The sequence below is a fragment of the Phaseolus vulgaris genome, chromosome 3 (assembly GCF_051622355.1).
Source record: "Phaseolus vulgaris cultivar YP4 chromosome 3, ASM5162235v1, whole genome shotgun sequence".
In the NCBI taxonomy this organism is placed as follows: Eukaryota; Viridiplantae; Streptophyta; class Magnoliopsida; order Fabales; family Fabaceae; genus Phaseolus; species Phaseolus vulgaris.
In genome coordinates, this window is record NC_143500.1 from 35333073 (window position 1) to 35349449 (window position 16377).

General features: G+C 33.8%; 2 protein-coding genes across 2 annotated transcripts; one reads left to right on the forward strand and one right to left on the reverse strand.

The window, feature by feature from the left end:
- The first annotated feature begins 784 nt into the window (after positions 1-784).
- Positions 785-2413, forward strand: LOC137805566 (uncharacterized). The gene has a single exon (XM_090300448.1). The coding sequence runs from the start codon at positions 801-803 to the stop codon at positions 2223-2225; it is 1425 nt and encodes a 474-aa protein (XP_090156574.1). The 5' UTR covers positions 785-800; the 3' UTR covers positions 2226-2413.
- A 6223-nt stretch (positions 2414-8636) lies between these two features.
- LOC137807217 (heat stress transcription factor A-2) lies at positions 8637-10911 on the reverse strand. The gene is made up of 3 exons (XM_068607719.2): positions 10386-10911; positions 9053-9908; positions 8637-8968 (listed from the first exon to the last, which is right to left on the reverse strand). Exons 1-2 carry the CDS (start codon positions 10776-10778, stop codon positions 9087-9089), a joined length of 1215 nt encoding a protein of 404 aa, XP_068463820.1. The 5' UTR covers positions 10779-10911; the 3' UTR covers positions 8637-8968; positions 9053-9086.
- Between the last annotated feature and the right edge of the window lie 5466 nt (positions 10912-16377).

Genomic DNA, 16377 nt, shown 5'->3' on the forward strand with positions numbered 1-16377 from the left:
TTTATCCTCTCGATAATGCAGTGTCTAGCACTTTCACACACACCATAGGAATGAACAAAGTTGATCTTAAATCAATATTAGTGCTAGCATAACTAACAAGTGACTTGTTTTTACCCATATGAACCTTATTCATGGGGTCTCCAATCACAAAGGTTGAGTTTGCATCACTTGTTTGTTTGCAAGTGGCTTAAGTCCCATCCTCCTTGATGTTTCTAAAATCAGTTTCCTCCCTACGAGTTTTGTGAGAGGATCTGCCAAATTCCGTTCTAACTTGACATAGTCATTAGCAAGGTAGTCAAAATCGCGAGTAAACTCGCAAAAACGTATGAGTCAACGATCTTGGAGCCAAAACCGAGTTGACTCGCACGGCGGATCGGTGCCGGAGCGGATCGCACTGCGTCGCCGCGGAGCTCGCTGCCTCGGAGGCCGTCTCCAAGTCGCCTCGCACTGTGGCGCGGTACAGCCTAACCCTTAAAAAACCCTAAAAAAACCCTAATTTATTTTAGTCTGGTGCGGCCCAATGCGGCCAGTGCGGCCCAATGAGGCTAGAGAGGTCCAATGTATGTTTTTTTTAAGTAAAACCCTAAAAAAAAATAAAAATCCTAAAAAAATTAGAAACCCTAAGCAATTCAGAACAGAACCTACCGCCTCCGCCTCTGCTCGCGACGCCGCAGCTCCTCCTCCGCTCGCCTCGCCGTCGCTCTGCTCGCCTCGCCTCCTCCGCGAATGTTCTCCTCATTTGTTCTCTCTCATTTTCCATCACAGTCCCGCCTCGTGTTATTTTTTTATTCTACAAAACAATGTCTTCTACTATGGATTCAGGAGGTGGGGACAGTACAAAAAAAGGAAGTGTCAAAAAAGACCCTGCATGGAATCACTGTATTTCTATTGATGGGAAATCAAGAAACGTGAAGTGTAAATATTGTGAGAAGGTTTTAGCTGGGGGTACCTATAGGCTAAAGCATCATCTTGCATGCACTTCAAAAGATGTTGGAGCATGTCTTGTTGTCCCAGAAGAAGTTAAAAATTTAATATTGGGTACTGTCTCTATGCTACAGCAAAATTTAATCAAAAAATCTATGTTCGGAGTAGACTTGGAAAGCAATGTTAGTGATTCTGGAAATTTTAGAAAAAGACCTTCTCAAGAAGAGAGTGTGGGGGGTGAGTCATCATCAAGTATTTTCAAGAGAAGAGGAAGTCAAACTACTATCAATTCCATCTTCAAGAAAAGTGAGAGGGAAGATACATGTCAACAAATTGCTTTATTTTTCTACAACAATGTTATTCCCTTTAATGTAGCAAGGAGTGAAGAGTTCACTAAAATGGTTGAAATGATTGCCAAACATGGTCCTGGAATTAAGCCACCATCATACCATGAAATCAGGGTGAAATACTTGAAGCAAAAGGTTGAAAAAACCAATCAAATATTGGAAGAACATAGATTATGTTGGAAAAACTATGGTTGCACAATAATGACAGATGGGTGGACTGACAGGAAGAGAAGAACCATACTTAATTTTCTTGTAAATAGTCCAAAGGGGACTGTTTTTTTGAAGTCAATTGATGCTTCTGACATATCTAAGACAACTGACAAAATTTTCAAGATGATGGATGATGTTGTTGAAGAGGTTGGGGAAGATAATGTGATGCAGATTGTAACTGATAATGCAGCAAATTACAAAGCAGCTGGAGATCTCTTAATGCAAAAGAGAAGAAAATTGTATTTGACACCATCCGCAGCACATTGCATTGATTTAATGTTGGAAGATTTTGGGAAAAAAATACCACTCCATCAGGAGACTATATCAAATGGTAAGAAAATCACAGCCTACATCTATTCTAGAACTAGTCTTATTTGCTTGTTGCACAAACATACTGAAGGGATAGATTTAATAAGACCGGTTAATACTCGTTTTGCCACTTCTTATTTAACTTTGGGATGTTTAAATGAGAATAAAAAATCACTTATTAGGATGTTTACATCTAAGGAGTGGCAATCTAGTCAGTGTGTAAAGACTAGAGATGGAAGGCTTGTTGAAAATTTGGTATTGAATAAGGGATTCTGGTCAAATATTTTGAATTGTTTGAGGGGTGCTCTTCCCCTAATTAAGGTGTTGTGCATGGTGGATTCTGATGAAAAACCAGCCATGGGTTTTATTTATGAAGAGATGGACCTTGCTAAAGAGAAGATACAAAGTCTCTTCAATGGAGTTAGTAAAAGGTAAATAACTAATTACCTTTCACTTTTATTTCATTCCTAATCTCTTTTAGAAATATAAACTTTGTTTCTATATTTATTTATTTACTTTTATCTTACATAGTTACACTCCACTTTGGGAAATCATTGATCAAAGATGGGACAACCAATTGCATAGGCCATTACATGCTGCAGGCCATTATCTAAATCCCATTTTGCATTATCATCCGGATTTTAAAGCTAATTATGAGGTGAAACGGGGGATGTATGAATGTTTAGAGAGGATGGGAGGAGACATTGATGAGATAACTAAGATTGATGCCCAAATTGAGGGTTTCAAGAGCAAATCTGGATTTTTGGGTAGTGAAATAGCTCAACGTGCACTCAAAACAAAAACTCCAGCACAATGGTGGGAACAATATGGTGATGCGCTTCCGGAACTACAAAGATTTGCAGTTAGAGTTTTGGGTTTGACTTGTAGTTCATCCGGGTGTGAGCGCAATTAGAGTGCATTTGAAAGGGTAAGCATTTAAATTTATGAGTTCATTTTATAATTAAAATTTATGAAAGGATAAATTTATGATGTTATAATTATTTAGGTCCACACGAAAAAAAGAAATCGTTTACACCAGAAGACCATGAATGATGTAGTCTTTGTGATGGCTAATTCAAGATTGATGAAGAGGAAGGATATTAGGAACACAAAAAACTACAACATTGATGACCTTGCCTCTGATGAAGAATGGACAGTGGAAGATAATGAAGCAAATGATGTTGAACTTATGGATGATTTGGATGAAGTTGGAGAAGTTGAACCTATGGATGATTTGGAGGTTCCTCCAATTGCTGCGGATGATGAAGGTCATGGCATAGATAACATTAATGAAAATGAAGATCTTATAAAAGAGAATGATGATTATCCTTCAATTAATATGAAGGATTTCCTTGGATAGTTTAATTGTATTAGATATTTGTGAACTTAGTTGTTTTCTGTATGAACAATTTATGATTTATGAAACTGTTTCCAGTTGTGTTATGTATTGAATATTATTTTTCATATGTTAGTAACTCTTACGAGTCGAGTTACGATCTTTTAGCTCCTTCCCGATCCTCGTACGAGTTACGAGTTTGACTACATTGGTCATTAGAAATCGTTCCACTCTTTAACAACTGTTTCGCCAAATTATGTCTCAATTGTATATGTTTGTTCTTTCCATTGTAAGTTTTAATTTTAGCTATAACTATTGTCATTGGCAATCACAATGTATTGATACAGATGGGGTTGGTTTCATTCCTAACAGAATGTTTGCTAAGAAGTTTTTCAACCACTCAACTTCACTACTAGCCATTTCGAGAGCAACAAACTCAAATTTCATTGTTGATCTTGCAATAATAGTTTGCATTGTTGATCTCCATGTAACTGCACTACTCCCAAGTGTAAATACATAACCGCTAGTGGGTTTTGTCTCATCTGAATCAGAGATCTAGTTAGCATCATTGTACCTTCTAGCACAACGGGAAATCCACTATATTCATTGGCATAATTCATTGTACCTCTCAAGTATTTCATGAGTCTCACAAGTGCATCCCAATGATCCTAGACATTGAGTGCATCTACTCAGTCTACCTACTGCATAAGCAATATTTGGTCTAGAAAAACTCATTAAATCCAATAGGCTCCCAATTATCTGGGCATACTGAGTTTGAGAAATAGATTCTCCTATGTTCTTCTTTAATTTAGAGTTAGCATCATAAGGGGTGCACACTGAATTGTCATAGTAACCAAACTTCTTAAGAAGTTTCTCAATATATTTTTCTTGGAATACTAATATACTATGTCCCTTCCTTATAATTTTAACTCCTAGAATCACACTTGCTTCACCCATATGTCTTTCATCCCAAACTTGGATCCAAGAAATAAATTTGTTTTAAAAACAATATCATTACATGTACCAAAAATTAGCATGTCATCTACATACAAACATATAATGACACATTAACCATTTTCAGATATAGAATATACTCATTTATCAGCATCATTGGTAGAAAAATCTTCACAAAGTAAAACATTATCAAGTTTTTTCATGCCACTGTTTTGGTGCTTGTTTCAAACCATACAAAGATTTTAAAAGTTTGCATACTTTTCCCTTTTGACCTGGAACTACACATCCTTCAGGTTTAGTAATATAAATTTTATCTTCTAGTTCACCATTCAAAAAGGTTGTTTTAACATTCATTTGGTGAATTACTAACTTATGGATAGATGCTAGGGCTAGCAACACACAGATTGAGGAAATCCTAGTAACAGGGGCAAAAGTATCAAAGAAATCTATGTTATGTTTTTGAGTAAAACCTTTATCAACTAATCTTGCCTTATATTTCTCTATGGATCCATCAGGATGGTACTTCTTTTTAAAAATCCACTTACAACCAATGGGTTTTTCTCCTTTAGGAAGATCTACTAAGGTCCACGTATTATTTTTCTTAATTGAATCAAGCTTAGTTTCAATTGCCTTATCCCAATGTTTAGCATCAAGCGCACTAGTAGTTTCTAAAAAACTTATTGGATCATTTTCAACTAGATAAGTGTAAAAGTCATCTTTAAATGAGGTTTCCTTTCTCTGTCTTTTACTTCTTCTAATATCCTCACTCATGGCATCACTAACACTATCTATAGGTTGTTCAGATGTACCAGTACTCTTTAGAGGAAAGATATGTTCAAAGAACTCAACATTTTTTGTCTCTACAATAGTGTTATGTTCAATTATATTAAGAACTAGAAACTATAGGCAACATTAAGTTTCGCATATCCTAAGAACATGCAACTAGATGTTTTAAAGCTTATTTTGCTTTTCTTAGGATCAGGTAACATCACTTTAGCTAAACACCCCCACACTCTTAGGTTCATATTAGGTTGATAACCTTTCCACAACTCATTGAGTGTTTTACCAGTTTTCTTATATGGTATCCTATTTTGCAAAAAACACACGGTAAACAGAGATTTACCCCACAGATTATCAAGAGCATTAGAACTAATAAGCATGTCATTTATCATTTCTTTAAGAGTCATATTTTTCCTTTCAACTACTCCATTAGATTCAGGTGAATACGGTGTGGTTACTTCATGAATAATACCTTCTTTAACACGATAATCATTAAATAAAACATATTCACCACCTCTATCTAATCTAATTCTTTTAATTTTCTTATTCAATTGATTTTCTACTTCCGCTTTATAAGTTAAGAACATGTCAAAAGCTTCATCCTTATGTTTAATTAAATACACTTTGGTGTATCTATAAAAATAATCTATAAATGTTACAAAATAATTTTTACCACCTCTAGACATGGTTTGTTTTAAATCTCCAAGATTGATATGAATTAAACCAAGAAGTTCAGCTTGACGTTTTACGGAATGACATGTTTTCTTCGTTATTTTAGATTCTACACTTATATCACATTTACTATTTTATTTGTCATGCATGTTGATTAATCCTAATTGTTGCAATTTCATAACATACGAATAATTCACATGTCCTAATCTAGCATGCCATATATCATATGAATCAACAATATAAGCAAAAGATTCAGATTCATTAATAACTTCAAAAATGTTCAATACAAAAAGACCTTGATCACAATATCCCTTCTTCACAAAAACATTGTTTTTTTGTCATAACAATCTTGTCAGATTCAAATGACACTTTAACCCCAACTTTGCTTAACAATGCCACAGAGATCAAATTAACTCTAATCGATGGCACATGTAGCACATCACTCAAAGCCAGAGTTTTACCATATGTGACATTCAGAAGAACCTTTTCTTTTCCTAGGACATGAGTTGTCCTGGAGTTACCGAGATAAACTTGTTCTTCTCCATCCCCCACACTTGTGTAAGAGGTAAACACATTTCTATTTGCACAGATATATCTGGTAGCCCCAGAGTCTACCACCCATTTTCTCACATTTGTCACAAGATTTACTTGTGAAATGACTGTCACAATTGTATCTTCCCCTTCGACTAGATTTGCCTTAGGAGGATAGTCGTTTTTGGCCCTATGTTTACACTGAGGTGCATGATGACCTAACATTCCACAAACAAATCAGTTTCTTGAAAGTGGAGTTAGTCCCATTGGGACGAGAGAATTTATTATTATATTTTTTTTGTGATCTGATTTTTCTCGTACCTTTTTAAACTAGTTTGTCTTCTACCACGTTTGCTTTGACAGACAAAGTTTTGGCCTTTGCAGCAGCACACTCCTTCTTGTTTGTGTCTTCAATTATGATGTGAGTGATCAGATCTGATAGTGACATCTGTTTGTGCATGTGCTTCAGTTGTTGTCTGTAATCAGTCTAAAATTACGAAAGCTTTTCGATCAAGAATTCAGACAAGCTTTTATTATTTTATTATGTTATTTAATCATTTTGTAACTACTTCAACAACAGTTATAACAGTTTTGAAATGACAAAATTGGAAAATGTTACTAATTGAAAATTAAGAAAAAAAAATTCTTAATATTAGATTTGAAAAATAATTGATTAAGGAAACGTGTAGAGGTTTGTGATTTTTATTTTTTTTTGAAAAAGAAGTTATTAAAAACATTATTGGTGAAGTTGGTTTCATTGGTGAAGTTGGTTTCTTTGGCATGTGTGAGATGTTACAGGTGTGAAAAAAGAAAGGTTAGTTGAATCTATATAAAGGGTGGGTTGGAAGAGAAAGAAGAAAAGATTGAAATATACAGGGAGTGAAGAAAGTCGTGAAAACCGTGAAGGAAAGCGCAACAAGCATTGGTTCTTTTATCTGGGTTGGAGAAGACCAAAGTCACTCTCCATGAGAAGTTTAGTCTCTTATACATTTCTGTTCATCTTCAATCAACCACAATTTTTCTTGATAGTGAGCATATGAGTGCACATGATGAAAAGGAAAGAACTTGACAACCAAAAGAAACAAGAGAAGATAAATGAGACTGAGATGAAGAAGCATCAAGCACATCAGCACAATGTTGCCGCCAAGCAATTTGTCGTGTTGGACAAACTCACACCCCATGTACCCGGTGAATATAACCAAACCAAATGATAACAATGACTGAGCCTGATAATGTGCATGATAATTTATCATGGGTCTGAGCCTGAACATGGGAACTTCCACCGATGGAAACTACCACTGTCGTGGATATAACTACCCAAACTAGCATTGTGGGAGGAAATGCTCTACGAGTGTTATATTATTTATCTATTAGAGTAGTTTATTAATTTTACATTGTATTTTTTTTTTATCCTGATTTATAAATTAAAATGAGACCAGTTTTTTCAATATATAAAAGTATAGTCGTTAAATGTTGATTTTTTTTAATTTTTTTTTAATTTTATAAAACGAAATTAATAAATTATTTATTTCATAACCTTTATTTATTATTGAATTATTTTATTATTATAAATATATAGTTAATTTTAATTAATACATTATAAAACATAAAAAGTACATATGTGTTTACATAATTTACATAAAAACTAATTTACATAATCGATTATGTGTTTAACATAATCGATTATGTATTTTATTTTTAAATATATTTTGTAATAGATTATTCAGTTTTTTTTATCATCAAATTTCATGTAAAAATTCAACGGTATTTTTTTATCACCAAATTTCATGTAAAAAATCAATGGTATTTTAACTCTTTCAACATGGTTGACGTGATTTTTCTGGTCTTTCTTTTCACAGTAGCGAAGAACAATGATACTTCTTTCGGAAATCGTCGTTCGCTTTTTTTTGCCTATCAGCTCCACAAATTAATCTTCGTGCACAGTAAACGAGTAGAATGGCGTTAAAGTTTATGACAAATATACATTTTAATTTCATTTATTTTCTTAATCTATTTTTTCTATTTGCTTTTAACTTAAGTTTTAGGTAAATTTCGAATTTTAAATGTCATGAACATGCTTCATCAAGCTTCGTCTCACTTTTTATGGAGTGCTTCTCTAAATGGAGTTCTTCTCTAAGATTTCTTCAGTTGATTAACTCCTTCTATCCTTCTAAGAATCACGTCACTTTTGCAAGAACCACGTCACTTTTGCATTGCCCCTATTCACTGTTACATTCTAAATGTTTTTAAGGATTGTACAATTATAAACATTTTGAAAGATCTGTGTAAGTTCCTGTTATAATCATGTATTGACAGTAACTGAATAACCTGAGCGTTATAATTTTCAAAATATTAAAACAACATTTCTCAGTTGAGAGAAGTGATTCACAAAAATCTGAGGCAAGGAAAAAGACAGATTATAGCAGCAACTCTGAAAACAAAGATGCCTCAAAAATTATCTTCAAAGCCTAAACATTAAAGTGATTCACGAAGCTGATGATCACAAATTCTAGGAGAAAAAGGAAAAAACAGGTACATTAGATAAAGCCTCAAACGGAACGGGGACGTAAATATAAACCAAAAGTATTGAACTATAAACCATGATCTGTAATACAAATTTACATCCTACATAGTTCATAAACCATGATCTGTAAACCAAAAGTCTTAAGATCCTATGTTAAGGAAAGGAACATGAAGGGAAGGACTATACAACATATGAACAATTTGGACCCCACCGAACAGAAACACGAAAGTCTCGCTCCATCATATAAAAAGCTGGGGCGAGCAACTAGGTCCTGCACTTTCAAAGCTGGTAATTGAAGAGCCCTGTAATAGTAAGCTCTTCATCTTATGTAGCAGCAGAGCATCTTCACACACAAACACTCCTGCAACCTGAAATTGCACCCTGCATACAATGCCAAATGCAACACAACACTATGGACCACATTGTTCAGAACTAAACATTCACAGAGTTAGAGAGGAAGATTACCACTACAAGGGACAACAACACTAGTGAGATCATTTTAACTAGTTTGCTCCACCAATCCAAATGCAGATCCAAGAGACCAATCCGTTGGCTTAGTGATCAAATCCTCTAATTCAAGATAGATATTCGAGTCATTCACATCTAGTTCTCCATCAACTAGAGAATTTTCCCGCATTAGTTTTTCTGACATAACATGATAGGCAGAAGAAGCATCTGGCGCATTTGCACTAGAACAACCATGGGAACTTAACCCTTGCACAGAGTTACATAATTCATCTTCCAAAGGAGAGGGAGTTGGGTGCTCCAACTTGCTGATGTTCACAGTTTCAGACAGAAATCCATCAAGCTCGGATTGCATTGAGGGGAATTGTTTATGAGATTGGTGTCTATAATCAACATTAGGGGTTGTGCCCATGGTCTTGGGGAAGGGTACAGAGCAGGGGTTTCCTATCAATCTAGGCCTCTTAACCATGTCGTTACCATCAACCTCTCTTTTTCTCCTAATCTTTTGGATTAACTGCTCAACAAACGCGGGCCTTCTAGCCATTCTAGTGAGGAAAAACATCATCTGATACTGCTTCATCTCTGCACACCGTACTCTCTCCTGAACATTTGTGAGCTGAACATGCGAATTCTCCTGCTGCTGCCTCAGTTTCAGAATTTCCACCTTCAAAATGTTCTGGTCCTTCTTCAGTTTCTCCATTTCAGCCTCCACGCCGGGCTTCACCATAGTGAAAGCTCCCTGATGCAGTCTGTTGTACTTACTCCTCCTCCTTATGTTCTTTAGCAAATACTTCTTCCCTCCTTGGAATCCTTCATTCGCAAACTCCCAACGGTCTGAATCAACCTTCCTGAAGCCCTGTACCCGTTCAACCATAAATCCTTCATTTACATCACAATAATTATATTATATAAATACAGATTAATCAAATCACTTCACAGACAACCCTTCAACATGACGCAATCAGACTAAAAACTGTAATATATTAAATGTTACAATAAATTCACAGAACTAATTACTAAAATTCTTTATTAAACAAAGGTTTAATTTATACAGTTTACAAAACTTTCGTTTCACAGATGCTTGGTAAAACTTACAACTCAAAAATTATAACTAGGAAGAATGAATCGCGTCGCGCCAGTTGATCTAAATCAAGAGGTTCCTTTATAGATTTGAATATTTGATCTTAATCTATAAAATTATAAGAAAAAATAAAATATTTTGATGTCTTGTGATGTGAGCAGTATTTTTGAGAAAGAGGGAGAATAGAGGGTTAAGGTCAGATAAATTTAAGGAGACAGAAGAAAGCTTAAGACTGTGGAAAATTGGACTGACATAGGTGTTGAGCTGGCGAACGAAGCTGGAGAAATTGTTGTGCTTGAAGTATTTGGGAAGAAGGGTTTTGGAGAATTCGTGGGAGTCCCAAACGACGAAACTATCGCGAGTTTGACTCCAGGACACAACGGGGTCAGTGTGGGAGTCCTCCACCATTTCGAAGGTTTTCTTCAGGAACGGTGGGGGACCCATCTCGTGCAGCCCTTCCATCGGCTTCGGCGTCTTATCCATGAAACCGTTAACGGAGCCGTCATCCGCCTCTTCCTTGACGTGAACCGCCGTTGGCTCTTCCGTCACCCCGGAGGCCTTGCTCTCGCTGAAAACGTCGTCGTGGCGATCCCTTTCGCCGTCGTCGAACATCTCTGCTTTCACTCTTGCCACTTCTTCTCCCATGGCAATGATTTGAAGTTTGAAGTGTGTGTTTGGTTTGGCAAGCGTTGAAGAGTTGCAAAGGAGTGTGAGGAATTAAAGTGTTGTGTTTCCACACGAGTGTCTGGGTCTGGTATTTATAGAGGGTGGAAAAAAATGAAGAGAATATTTTAATGAGAAAAAAGAGAAGAAGGTGATGGAGTGGCGTATCTTTGTGAGTGTCTATTTTAGGAAACTCCATTGGAGAGCCACGTTTTCATGACTCTTCCTTTGGTGCCACTTGTAAGAAAATAGTCTTGCTTTGGTCCAAAACAAATCTACTTTTGGAACACCAAAGTCATCTCATCGCCTTATCTTCTTACGTCTCTCTCACTGTTTTCTTAGTAACAACATAAACAATACATCCACCAAAACAATTCATAATTAAGCAGATACATGTTATATTTTATAGGGAATTTTTTTTATAATACCTAAAAAAAGTTTATGTAGTTAATTGTCAACTTAGTTTCTATTTTTCTCATTTTCATAGGTTATCAATAAAACTCAAATCTATAATTTTATTGCTAAAATTTAAATTCAAATCAATTTGTAGTAATGTGAATATAAAGGAAATCTACGCTTTTAAATGTAAGAATGTGCAAGTATACTAAAAGCTGGAAAAAAATCATAATTAAACAATTACATATTATTTTACAGAAAAATAAATTATTAGAAAATATGTATACCTAAAGAATGTTTATGTAGTTAATTGTAAACTAAATTCTTCTTTTTCTTACTTTCATAGTTTATCCATAAAATCTAAATTCAATTCTATTTTTTAGTAATACCAAAAAGAGAAATGTAAAGGTAATATACGTTACCAAATCTGAAAATGTGTCCAAATATACTAAATGTTGAGAAAGAATAAGGAACCATTAATAAGTAGATAAATGAAGAAGAAGAAAACAACTAAGGGGCAGAAGACAAACTATTAATGTTTTAAAAATAATATATTATTTAGTTTATTTTATTTGTCTTGTGCTTGTGATTAGGAGATGTGAAGAAAGGTTGCATCTTATGACAAATAGAAGACATGTTCTTAATGGAAAGGAGTATGTGAAGATGAGAAGTCAAAACCTTAATGGAACCTATTTCCGAATCCAGTTAGAGACTTCTAATTCTTAAGATGACCAAAAAACATTAACATGGCATGGAAAACACCTCTTTGAAATCCAATCATTCAAAGGTATTCTTAGATTTTATTTTGAATTTTGAAATGCAATTTTTCCACACCCTTAGTAAGATTTTCGACCAACCTATGAAGAAAGGGAATTTCTTTTTATTTTTAGTGCATTTGAGTTTCATTTGTGGTGTTAATTTCAAATGATTGGATTATAAGTAGTTGTAATCATTTTATTGTAAATTACTTTAGATTTATAATATTTAAGCAATTGTAAAACACTTAGTGGTATTGTATTTTGAGTCATAGCTTAAGCTTTTAAGAGTCAAGTTGGATTCTAAAGGAAATTTATCATGAATATGAAGATCATATTTTCAAGGAGCTCATATCTTTTTCTCATGTCCTAAGTATTCTTCACCTTTTTAATTTTCTTTTTCTTGTCAAATTCAATTGTTATTATCATATGAGTTGAACTCATTTTTTAAATATAATCAGTGATACAAACTTCTTGTCTTATATATATGCACACACAAAAATATTTGCTTCTTATTAACTTAAGCTTCCAATACATATATTATTCTTATTGTGAAAATAACAGGTACAATACACAAGAAGAAATGATTAAATTGTGTATTTAAACTTTTAAAAAATTTCACAATGTATCGTGTGATAAAATGCAATGAACACAAGATAAAGGAAATAAAGATTTACGATGAATGTTTTTATATTGGTTCATTTGTAAATAGCATACCACTATGTCTAGTTCTTAAATAATTGATTGAGTTCCACTAAACAGATTGATGTTGCAAAGATACAAATAAGTATTATTTAGAATATAATCACTTTTAGCTAAAAATCTCAAGTATTATTTGGACTATAGTCATTTCTAGCTAAAAGCTTTGACTATTATTTGGAACTAAGTCACTTCTATAAAACTAAATGAGTATTATTTGAAACACAACAACTCGTAGCTAGGACTGAGTATTCTTTGGAACAAAACCCTCTATGGCTAAACACGAGTATTATTTAGAAACAAAGTCAGTCTTGACTAAAAACAAAAGGTTACAAAGAAAGTGATATACAAGATCATTAGATTAATCACTAAGAAAGGTTGCATCTTATGACAAATAGAAGACATGTTCACTCTTTTAGGTTACTCTTGAACACGAACAATGTTCTTCCTTAAGGTTAAGGATAGTTTGAAGACTTGATCTCGTTCTAATTGTATGATTATCATCATTCTTCCCTCTTCAAAGAGATTTGTTATATATAAAGCTTGAGAAGAAAGAGTCGTTGTGCATAATTGTTTCGAGAGTCATCTTTTGTTATTGCTTCTTCTTGCATTTGAGCTTACTTTAAAGCTTCAATACATATTAAATGTTCTTTACATAGTATTTATTATGTGACTTCTTTGTAAACACACCAAAACAAAGTAGAGTTTCACAGGTCAAGACAAGTAACTTCTCTTCATCTTTGAACAAAGTACACAATTGACACAAGTGACTAACTTCACAAACTAATATTCACATTTTATGGAAAAGTTCTTTGAAAGAAGAAGCTTTCAACTTATTTTTTTCCAATGAATGAAAAAGCATGTAAATCTTGTAAGAATAATAAAATAAATATTTATTAAAGTTTGATATGTACTATGAAATGCTTCAGACTTGTGTATGTTAGAAATATACTAATTGTTTATTTAAGTAAAATTTTATTAGACGAAGTATGTGCACAAACTTTGTGTTTGTCAAACAAAACACAATATAAACAACACTTGTATATATGCATCCACACAACTTGTGTTTAGGGGTAGATTGGATACTTTGTCTCTAACATGATCTTATACACATAAAAAATTATGTTTACACTATTGTTTAAGCACATAATAAAAAACAAAAGAGTTTGTTGAACTTAAATCCAACTCTTATCATGCATTTTACAAGCTAAACATAAAACAGCATGAAAGAAGCCCCAGGTCATTCGCAATTTGTCCACATGAAAAAGAAAAAGATAAGAAGTTGGCTATGATGAAAAAAATAGAGATGTAATACAACACCTCTACTTACACTGCCTTGAATATAGGAGAACCTTTTCAAAATCCCATTATTGATAAAGGATACTATCTCGTCAAGTTGGAAAAGACTCATAATGTAAGTGTATCAACACAACTTGATTAAATACATTGTTAAACTTTTCAAATGTTAGTTCAACAAACTGTCGTGAAACACTTTCTTTTTAACCTTCAATTTTTGCAAACTCTAAACATGGTGAAACGCCATGTTGGAAAAAAAATTTGATCTAAGCCATGATATTTCTCCTTCAAAGCACAACTTAATGAAATACTTTTTAAAAACTTTTCTCATTCTAATCCAACAAATTGCTCTCAAATACTTTCGTTTTAACCTTCAACTTCATAAGTTGTCGACATTATGAAACAAATTCATGTTTCCCAAAATTAGCTTCAAATAATGATTGTCCTCCTTGCATATGTTTTCTAACTCCTTCTTTTATTGTCCAACAACAACTTAGCTCCAACACCTCCTTGCATATGTCATTTAACTTCTCGACCTCGGTTGATGTGCTACCATTGACAAACTTTGAATCATTTGTTGTCGTAGTAATAGAGCTCGTAAGATGTCGAGGTGGACACTTTTTTGTGAGAAGGAGGCCAATAAATGTTAACAAGGTGGACACGTTTTTGTGAGGAGCTAGAGCAAGATTTATTTTAGAAGCCACTTAAAGATTTTGAATAAGAAGACTCGCAACAAAGACAAACTAGTACTTACATCAAACGCTTGCTAATACAACCTCTTAGTTGAATGGTTGGAAGAGAACCTCTGATATGATGCTTCCAAGAAAACTTCTTTTACCTTCTTATATATTTCTACTTACTTAGGGTTCGTTTCTGGTGGACACAAGTATACATGCAAAATGTTATGTCATACTAAATTCTCACTAGTCAATTTTTCTTGTTTGGCTACAACAACAGACATCATCTTTAGTTGCTTGAAAATTTTCTTGATCTTATGATTCACAACTTCTGTAATTAAGAAAAAAACTCAGTCAGGTTAAAACCATAAAGAATTATCAATAATCAGTGATCAAAATATACCATCCCATCCAAATATGGTCATTGTCATAATGATAAGAAAAATATTGAAAAATTGGTAAATAATTAAGTGAAGTGTTAACTTGTCAAACATATCCATGATATCTTTTAGGATCATGTTAAAATTGGCCTAAATATTATACCTACTAGACTCCTTATATTTACTACAATGAGTCGTCATCATAAACAATAAACAATCATCTTGATATCTTTTAGGATTATGTTAAACTTGGAACATTATCCTACTAGACTCATGGAGTAAAAGAAAAACTTTAACGAGTCACGTTCATAAAAAACTAACAATCATAAACAATCATCTTGATATCTTTTAGGGTCATATTAAACTTGGAACATTACCCTACTAGATTCATATAGAGTAAAATGAAAACTTTAACGAGTCACGTTCATAAAAAAGAAACTAACAATTAAAACCTTAAAAGATGAGTTTGAAACTTTTGTAAGTAAAAGGAATGAACAATGGTGTCTTCCGAGATAAGAGTGATGCTAATAGTTATTTATTATTGGTTTTACTACCTTATTGGTTCCAACATTTTGGGCCAATATTCAATTAAGTACAGTGATTTTTAAAAATCAATTTGATCCCTATGTTTTTTAAAATGTATTCAAAATGGTCATTTCTGTTAAGTTGCACCAAATGGCCTTAAGGGGTGCTTATGTGGCAGAGACGTGTCAACTGACGTGGATGGTTACATTAGTTTAGTCCAAAATAAATTGGGGGTTTAGGGTTTAGTAATTTGATTTGGGGATTAGGCATTTTTAATTATAAGGTTAGGGTTTCTGAGAAACGAGGTGCGATTGTGAACAACGATCTTGAAGTGTGATCTTGTGGTTCGATTGTGTGGTGTGATTGTGAGGTGCGATCGTGAGCTACGATTGTGAGGTGTGATCCAGTGGTGCGATCCAGAGCTCGTGAAGGGGCAACGATTGAGGAACCCGAAGGCATTGTCAATCGTGGTGCCATTTCGTGGTTCGTCGTTTATAAGGTTAGGACATTTGGTTCTATTTGTGATTACTTTTAAAGAACATATGCATAGTAGTTTATGATGTAGGGTCCACCATGTGCAAGATTTTTCTATGTGTGGTCCAACATTTGGTCTCTGACATAATTAACTGAAGGATTGCTTTGTAAGTTGTTTGTTATTTGTTGCCATGTGTATATTTATATTTCACAGGAATACCTTTTATAAAGTTCATATCATGGAATAGGTTATTTTTAGCTTGTGGTCCATCATTGTGGGACATTTTGTGATGCGAGATATGTTGGTGGTGATACATCAACATGGTCATGTGACGGTGATAGATAAAGTTACTTTGAAATAGTTGGCATCCTAAAGAAC